Source organism: Phlebotomus argentipes, unplaced genomic scaffold (assembly GCF_947086385.1).
Source record: "Phlebotomus argentipes unplaced genomic scaffold, Phlebotomus argentipes genome assembly contig_58, whole genome shotgun sequence".
Lineage (NCBI taxonomy): Eukaryota > Metazoa > Arthropoda > Insecta > Diptera > Psychodidae > Phlebotomus > Phlebotomus argentipes.
Window position 1 is genome coordinate 240,949 of NW_026776189.1, and position 9,351 is coordinate 250,299.

The 9,351-nt window shown below is 48.6% G+C and overlaps 3 protein-coding genes across 3 annotated transcripts; 2 read left to right on the forward strand and 1 right to left on the reverse strand.

Annotated features, from left to right (window-relative positions):
• Positions 1-45: 45 nt before the first annotated feature.
• On the forward strand, positions 46-3,471 carry LOC132264398 (protein fuzzy homolog). The gene is given in 5 exon segments (XM_059764596.1): positions 46-392; positions 514-1,497; positions 1,662-1,893; positions 2,291-2,649; positions 2,730-3,471. Coding segments are annotated over 5 exon segments (1,830 nt in total). The 5' UTR covers positions 46-314; the 3' UTR covers positions 2,907-3,471.
• Positions 3,472-4,884: 1,413 nt separating this feature from the next.
• LOC132264399 (protein fuzzy homolog) lies at positions 4,885-8,103 on the forward strand. Its single transcript, XM_059764597.1, is given in 6 exon segments — positions 4,885-5,021; positions 5,091-5,108; positions 5,110-6,126; positions 6,291-6,522; positions 6,923-7,281; positions 7,362-8,103. Coding segments are annotated over 6 exon segments (1,881 nt in total). The 5' UTR covers positions 4,885-4,943; the 3' UTR covers positions 7,539-8,103.
• A 787-nt stretch (positions 8,104-8,890) lies between these two features.
• On the reverse strand, positions 8,891-9,302 carry LOC132264400 (mitochondrial uncoupling protein 2-like; the record flags this gene model as incomplete). Its single annotated transcript, XM_059764598.1, has 1 exon — positions 8,891-9,302. A coding segment is annotated over one exon (402 nt), but the record flags the coding sequence as incomplete, so codon positions are not given.
• Between the last annotated feature and the right edge of the window lie 49 nt (positions 9,303-9,351).

Below are 9,351 nucleotides of genomic sequence, written 5' to 3' on the forward strand. Positions count from 1 at the left end.
CACACTCGAATTAGCAAAACTGCTTGCGATCAAGCAATGCCGCACTTATGGACTAATTAATCAATTTTCGTCCTTCACAATGTCCTACAAGGTTTCTTTTATGGTCACTTGAAAGTATTCTTATTTGATCCTTACCCAACCCATATCGTATTATTGGGGAACAATTCGTGGGACAGTAGAGCAATGTTGGCAGCCATGCAGCAGATGTACACAAACCCGCCATTTTGCATCTTTTTCCATCAGTCAAATAATTAATTTACCCAGTTATTGCCCTCCATTGACCCCATTCTTCCGTCCAAAATCCCCCGGGAGGCATGTCAACTCAATTAATATGCCTTACACTGTCCGGTGGCATCCCGATATTCACGCGCAAGAAAGGAGAAGGTGAGAATGTGAGTGTTGTTTACAGATCAACATGAAATTTAGAAAGCACTAAAATGCCCGGAATTTGTATTTTTTAGCTCTCCTTCTCGACCTCTCAATGGATCTCTCAATGGTGTTCACATAAGTCAGGGACAAAATCTGAGGAGTACAGCGTGGGATGATGGCCTTCTGGTGTGGCAGGAGTTCGCAGACACCTTCCTGGTCGTGGGTTTTAGCCGGGGAATTGGCGAGAAAGTCTTCAGGCGCCTAATAAACTCCACTTTTAGCAGCATGATCTTCACTGTGGGCCTGCCAGAACTGGAGAACTATCACTCAGTGGAGCGCCTGAAGAGAGAACTCCAGCCGGCCTGGAGTGTCATCGATCATCTCCTCGAGAGTGCAGATTGTGAACTCATTGGCTTTACGGATTGCATTCTCAGTCCACAAAATGCAGCAATTCTTGAAAAACTGACAGAGTTCTGTGGTCAATTTGGCTCAGATTATGCTTGTTTAATGATCTGACAGAGGATTTCCGCTGCCACCGAAGCCTGGTGGGATTTGCACCCCGATGATCGACAGCTTCTGTTCACACTCATTGCCACTTCGAGTTCCCTACAAAAGGACACGCCAGTGTTTTTGCCGCAGAAGAGTCCAACGATCGCCTACAGACTCGTGTCAATTCCTATTCTGCAAAACATCAATATTTGCCTCTTGTGCGGCGCCGAGCCGCCCTACAAAGACGTTGAAAACCTGGTGCATCAGGTCTGGCGACCAGACTTGAAGACACTGGAGTTGGCGGAGCAGTGCTTCCCACGCAATTTTCCTGCCAGTCTGGAATTGGACGCAGGAATCTTGGGCATCTTGCTGATCAACCGCGCCCAGGCAAAATATGTGATCTCCAGGAACATTCAGCAATCCAGCACGGGCAAGAGAAGCGTCTCCGGAGCCCACCGACTGGACATCCTGCGCACCTTCTTCCACCAGGCAGCGGACATGATTGACGACTACCTGGGCAACTTGGCCGTGCACGCAGAGTCCACTGGTACTCGGATTACCACAAGTGTCACGCGCTCGTGCAGAAGGACAACCTTATTTGCGTACTATACGTGGCGGCAATACCTACGCACACGATGCGTCTGATATCGCAGAAGACGCTCAGCATGATTGTGGGCAGCAAAGATACTTGTTGGTAATTTTTTTTACTATTAATATTCTGCTATTAACTCGGCGGTTGGTGAGGCTGTGGTACGATTTTGCGCCTGGAAGCGCACCTTTACAACATCTGTGGGCTGTGCCAGCATCACAGCCATGCCGCCCGTGGTCAGGCCCGCCAGCACACGAGTGAAGATTTGCAGACCCTCAGGATTCTCGTGCAACACACCCTGATAGAGCAACTTCACGGTGTCATAACAGCCCAGGCGCTCGGACGCAAAGGCCATCTGTCGCTGCAGGCCAGCAGAGAGTCCATTGTAGAGTGCCCTGCGAGAAGAAATAAGTTTTTCTTTAGCAATGCTTTATCAATCTCAAGACGTAGAAATTAAGTGCTTTTGTAAGCAGATCTCTGCGAGTAAAATTTCCAGTGAGATGTATTTGCTGGAGAGTGATTGCAATAGAAATTGATTAAATAAATGACTGATGCTGTAATTAAATGCAAAAATAGCGCTTAATTAAAAAATGTTCCACTTCAAAATATACTTCTGAAACAACACTACATATAATTTACAAAAGTGCGCATGCGGAAATTTTTTTGGTCAAATTAATATTAAGCATTTTGCTTGAGTTTTTCTTTCTTTAAATGATCTAGACAAACTTCTTTAAATTCATTGAAGTATTTCTTTAAAACAAATTTCTAATTCGTTAATATTATGTGATAATTAGAACATTTGCAATTTTTTCTTGGCAATTGAATTTTTTCTTTGTCTTTTAGAGCACTTTTGCCCGGAACACGCGCCGGAACTGACCACCGCTGTTGCTCCGTTGGCCGTGGCTGTGGCCAGCGGTACCCTCACCTGGCCCTCGCCCTGGACCTGCAAGCGCACCTTGGCCGTTCACACTCATTGCCACTTCGAGTTCCCTACAAAAGGACACGCCAGTGTTTTTGCCGCAGAAGAGTCCTGGCGGCCAGACTTGAAGACACTGGAGTTGGCGGAGCAGTGCTTCCCACGCAATTTTCCTGCCAGTCTGGAATTGGACGCAGGAATCTTGGGTATCTTGCTGATCAACCGCGCCCAGGCAAAATATGTGATCTCCAGGAACATTCAGCAATCCAGCACGGGCAAGAGAAGCGTCTCCGGAGCCCACCGACTGGACATCCTGCGCACCTTCTTCCACCAGGCAGTGGACATGATTGACGACTACCTGGGCAGCTTGGCCGTGCACGCAGAGTCAACTGGTGCTCGGATTACCACAAGTGTCACGCGCTCGTGCAGGAGGACAACCTTATTTGCGTACTATACGTGGCGGCAATACCTACGCACACGATGCGTCTGATATCGCAGAAGACGCTCAGCATGATTGTGGGCAGCAAAGATACTTGTTGGTAATTTTTTTTACTAATTATATTCTGCTATTAACTCGGCGGTTGGTGAGGCTGTGGTACGATTTTGCGCCTGGAAGCGCACCTTTACAACATCTGTGGGCTGTGCCAGCATCACAGCCATGCCGCCCGTGGTCAGGCCCGCCAGCACACGAGTGAAGATTTGCAGACCCTCAGGATTCTCGTGCAACACACCCTGATAGAGCAACTTCACGGTGTCATAACAGCCCAGGCGCTCGGACGCAAAGGCCATCTGTCGCTGCAGGCCAGCAGAGAGTCCATTGTAGAGTGCCCTGCGAGAAGAAATAAGTTTTTCTTTAGCAATGCTTTATCAATCTCAAGACGTAGAAATTAAGTGCTTTTGTAAGCAGATCTCTGCGAGTAAAATTTCCAGTGAGATGTATTTGCTGGAGAGTGATTGCAATAGAAATTGATTAAATAAATGACTGATGCTGTAATTAAATGCAAAAATAGCGCTTAATTAAAAAATGTTCCACTTCAAAATATACTTCTGGAAAACAACACTCATATAATTTACATAAAGTGCAGCATGCGGAAAATTTTTGGTCAAATTAATATTAAGCATTTTGCTTGAGTTTTTCTTTCTTTAAGGATCTAGACAAAACTCTTTAAATTCATGTGAAGTATTTCTTTAAAAAAAATTCTAATTCTTTGAATATTATGTGATAATTAGAACATTTGCAATTTTTTCTTGGCAATTGAATTTTTTGTCTTGTCTTTTAGAGCACTTTTGCCCGGAACACGCGCCGGAACTGACCACCGCTGTTGCTCCGTTGGCCGTGGCTGTGGCCAGCGGTACCCTCACCTGGCCCGCTCGCCCTGGACCTGCAAGGGCGCACCCTTGGCCGTTCACCTCATTGTCCCCCCCCCCCCACTTCGAGTTTCCCTACAAAAGGACACGCCGAGTGTTTTTGCCGCGAAGAGTCGCTGGCGGCCAGACTTTGAAGACACTGGAGTTGTCGGGAGCAGTGCTTCCACGCTTTTCCTAGCCAGTCTGAATTGGACGGCAGGAATCTTGGGTATCTGCTGATCAACCGCGCCCAGGCAAAATATGTGATCTCCAGGAACATTCAGCAATCCAGCACGGGCAAGAGAAGCGTCTCCGGAGCCCACCGACTGGACATCCTGCGCACCTTCTTCCACCAGGCAGTGGACATGATTGACGACTACCTGGGCAACTTGGCCGTGCACGCAGAGTCCACTGGTGCTCGGATTACCACAAGTGTCACGCGCTCGTGCAGAAGGACAACCTTATTTGCGTACTATACGTGGCGGCAATACCTACGCACACGATGCGTCTGATATCGCAGAAGACGCTCAGCATGATTGTGGGCAGCAAAGATACTTGTTGGTAATTTTTTTACTAATTATATTCTGCTATTAACTCGGCGGTTGGTGAGGCTGTGGTACGATTTTGCGCCTGGAAGCGCACCTTTACAACATCTGTGGGCTGTGCCAGCATCACAGCCATGCCGCCCGTGGTCAGGCCCGCCAGCACACGAGTGAAGATTTGCAGACCCTCAGGATTCTCGTGCAACACACCCTGATAGAGCAACTTCACGGTGTCATAACAGCCCAGGCGCACGGACGCAAAGGCCATCTGTCGCTGCAGGCCAGCAGAGAGTCCATTGTAGAGTGCACGACGCGCCACCAGTCGGACTCCGTGTCGTCCAGCACCTCCATTCGGTCGCCCTTCTGGAAGCTTACGTCCGTCTCTTCGCGCGCCGTGTAGTTGTATAGCGCCACCAAGATGCGCCTCTTCACGCTGCCGGCGCCATGGCCGGGAATCGTGAGCGGCCGAATGATGTCCACGCCACTTGAAAGTATTCTTATTTGATCCTTACCCAACCCATATCGTATTATTGGGGAACAATTCGTGGGACAGTAGAGCAATGTTGGCAGCCATGCAGCAGATGTACACAAACCCGCCATTTTGCATCTTTTTCCATCAGTCAAATAATTAATTTACCCAGTTATTGCCCTCCATTGACCCCATTCTTCCGTCCAAAATCCCCCGGGAGGCATGTCAACTCAATTAATATGCCTTACACTGTCCGGTGGCATCCCGATATTCACGCGCAAGAAAGGAGAAGGTGAGAATGTGAGTGTTGTTTACAGATCAACATGAAATTTAGAAAGCACTAAAATGCCCGGAATTTGTATTTTTTAGCTCTCCTTCTCGACCTCTCAATGGATCTCTCAATGGTGTTCACATAAGTCAGGGACAAAATCTGAGGAGTACAGCGTGGGATGATGGCCTTCTGGTGTGGCAGGAGTTCGCAGACACCTTCCTGGTCGTGGGTTTTAGCCGGGGAATTGGCGAGAAAGTCCTCAGGCGCCTAATAAACTCCACTTTTAGCAGCATGATCTTCACTGTGGGCCTGCCAGAACTGGAGAACTATCACTCAGTGGAGCGCCTGAAGAGAGAACTCCAGCCGGCCTGGAGTGTCATCGATCATCTCCTCGAGAGTGCAGATTGTGAACTCATTGGCTTTACGGATTGCATTCTCAGTCCACAAAATGCAGCAATTCTTGAAAAACTGACAGAGTTCTGTGGTCAATTTGGCTCAGATTATGCTTGTTTAATGATCTGACAGAGGATTTCCGCTGCCACCGAAGCCTGGTGGGATTTGCACCCCGATGATCGACAGCTTCTGTTCACACTCATTGCCACTTCGAGTTCCCTACAAAAGGACACGCCAGTGTTTTTGCCGCAGAAGAGTCCAACGATCGCCTACAGACTCGTGTCAATTCCTATTCTGCAAAACATCAATATTTGCCTCTTGTGCGGCGCCGAGCCGCCCTACAAAGACGTTGAAAACCTGGTGCATCAGGTCTGGCGGCCAGACTTGAAGACACTGGAGTTGGCGGAGCAGTGCTTCCCACGCAATTTTCCTGCCAGTCTGGAATTGGACGCAGGAATCTTGGGCATCTTGCTGATCAACCGCGCCCAGGCAAAATATGTGATCTCCAGGAACATTCAGCAATCCAGCACGGGCAAGAGAAGCGTCTCCGGAGCCCACCGACTGGACATCCTGCGCACCTTCTTCCACCAGGCAGTGGACATGATTGACGACTACCTGGGCAACTTGGCCGTGCACGCAGAGTCCACTGGTGCTCGGATTACCACAAGTGTCACGCGCTCGTGCAGAAGGACAACCTTATTTGCGTACTATACGTGGCGGCAATACCTACGCACACGATGCGTCTGATATCGCAGAAGACGCTCAGCATGATTGTGGGCAGCAAAGATACTTGTTGGTAATTTTTTTTACTATTAATATTCTGCTATTAACTCGGCGGTTGGTGAGGCTGTGGTACGATTTTGCGCCTGGAAGCGCACCTTTACAACATCTGTGGGCTGTGCCAGCATCACAGCCATGCCGCCCGTGGTCAGGCCCGCCAGCACACGAGTGAAGATTTGCAGACCCTCAGGATTCTCGTGCAACACACCCTGATAGAGCAACTTCACGGTGTCATAACAGCCCAGGCGCTCGGACGCAAAGGCCATCTGTCGCTGCAGGCCAGCAGAGAGTCCATTGTAGAGTGCCCTGCGAGAAGAAATAAGTTTTTCTTTAGCAATGCTTTATCAATCTCAAGACGTAGAAATTAAGTGCTTTTGTAAGCAGATCTCTGCGAGTAAAATTTCCAGTGAGATGTATTTGCTGGAGAGTGATTGCAATAGAAATTGATTAAATAAATGACTGATGCTGTAATTAAATGCAAAAATAGCGCTTAATTAAAAAATGTTCCACTTCAAAATATACTTCTGGAAAACAACACTCATATAATTTACATAAAGTGCAGCATGCGGAAAATTTTTGGTCAAATTAATATTAAGCATTTTGCTTGAGTTTTTCTTTCTTTAAGGATCTAGACAAAACTCTTTAAATTCATGTGAAGTATTTCTTTAAAAAAAATTCTAATTCTTTGAATATTATGTGATAATTAGAACATTTGCAATTTTTTCTTGGCAATTGAATTTTTTGTCTTGTCTTTTAGAGCACTTTTGCCCGGAACACGCGCCGGAACTGACCACCGCTGTTGCTCCGTTGGCCGTGGCTGTGGCCAGCGGTACCCTCACCTGGCCCTCGCCCTGGACCTGCAAGCGCACCTTGGCCGTTCACACTCATTGCCACTTCGAGTTCCCTACAAAAGGACACGCCAGTGTTTTTGCCGCAGAAGAGTCCTGGCGGCCAGACTTGAAGACACTGGAGTTGGCGGAGCAGTGCTTCCCACGCAATTTTCCTGCCAGTCTGGAATTGGACGCAGGAATCTTGGGTATCTTGCTGATCAACCGCGCCCAGGCAAAATATGTGATCTCCAGGAACATTCAGCAATCCAGCACGGGCAAGAGAAGCGTCTCCGGAGCCCACCGACTGGACATCCTGCGCACCTTCTTCCACCAGGCAGTGGACATGATTGACGACTACCTGGGCAGCTTGGCCGTGCACGCAGAGTCAACTGGTGCTCGGATTACCACAAGTGTCACGCGCTCGTGCAGGAGGACAACCTTATTTGCGTACTATACGTGGCGGCAATACCTACGCACACGATGCGTCTGATATCGCAGAAGACGCTCAGCATGATTGTGGGCAGCAAAGATACTTGTTGGTAATTTTTTTTACTAATTATATTCTGCTATTAACTCGGCGGTTGGTGAGGCTGTGGTACGATTTTGCGCCTGGAAGCGCACCTTTACAACATCTGTGGGCTGTGCCAGCATCACAGCCATGCCGCCCGTGGTCAGGCCCGCCAGCACACGAGTGAAGATTTGCAGACCCTCAGGATTCTCGTGCAACACACCCTGATAGAGCAACTTCACGGTGTCATAACAGCCCAGGCGCTCGGACGCAAAGGCCATCTGTCGCTGCAGGCCAGCAGAGAGTCCATTGTAGAGTGCCCTGCGAGAAGAAATAAGTTTTTCTTTAGCAATGCTTTATCAATCTCAAGACGTAGAAATTAAGTGCTTTTGTAAGCAGATCTCTGCGAGTAAAATTTCCAGTGAGATGTATTTGCTGGAGAGTGATTGCAATAGAAATTGATTAAATAAATGACTGATGCTGTAATTAAATGCAAAAATAGCGCTTAATTAAAAAATGTTCCACTTCAAAATATACTTCTGGAAAACAACACTCATATAATTTACATAAAGTGCAGCATGCGGAAAATTTTTGGTCAAATTAATATTAAGCATTTTGCTTGAGTTTTTCTTTCTTTAAGGATCTAGACAAAACTCTTTAAATTCATGTGAAGTATTTCTTTAAAAAAAATTCTAATTCTTTGAATATTATGTGATAATTAGAACATTTGCAATTTTTTGTTGGCAATTGAATTTTTTGTCTTGTCTTTTAGAGCACTTTTGCCCGGAACACGCGCCGGAACTGACCACCGCTGTTGCTCCGTTGGCCGTGGCTGTGGCCAGCGGTACCCTCACCTGGCCCTCGCCCTGGACCTGCAAGCGCACCTTGGCCGTTCACACTCATTGCCACTTCGAGTTCCCTACAAAAGGACACGCCAGTGTTTTTGCCGCAGAAGAGTCCTGGCGGCCAGACTTGAAGACACTGGAGTTGGCGGAGCAGTGCTTCCCACGCAATTTTCCTGCCAGTCTGGAATTGGACGCAGGAATCTTGGGTATCTTGCTGATCAACCGCGCCCAGGCAAAATATGTGATCTCCAGGAACATTCAGCAATCCAGCACGGGCAAGAGAAGCGTCTCCGGAGCCCACCGACTGGACATCCTGCGCACCTTCTTCCACCAGGCAGTGGACATGATTGACGACTACCTGGGCAGCTTGGCCGTGCACGCAGAGTCAACTGGTGCTCGGATTACCACAAGTGTCACGCGCTCGTGCAGAAGGACAACCTTATTTGCGTACTATACGTGGCGGCAATACCTACGCACACGATGCGTCTGATATCGCAGAAGACGCTCAGCATGATTGTGGGCAGCAAAGATACTTGTTGGTAATTTTTTTTACTAATTATATTCTGCTATTAACTCGGCGGTTGGTGAGGCTGTGGTACGATTTTGCGCCTGGAAGCGCACCTTTACAACATCTGTGGGCTGTGCCAGCATCACAGCCATGCCGCCCGTGGTCAGGCCCGCCAGCACACGAGTGAAGATTTGCAGACCCTCAGGATTCTCGTGCAACACACCCTGATAGAGCAACTTCACGGTGTCATAACAGCCCAGGCGCACGGACGCAAAGGCCATCTGTCGCTGCAGGCCAGCAGAGAGTCCATTGTAGAGTGCACGACGCGCCACCAGTCGGACTCCGTGTCGTCCAGCACCTCCATTCGGTCGCCCTTCTGGAAGCTTACGTCCGTCTCTTCGCGCGCCGTGTAGTTGTATAGCGCCACCAAGATGCGCCTCTTCACGCTGCCGGCGCCATGGCCGGGAATCGTGAGCGGCCGAATGATGTCCACGC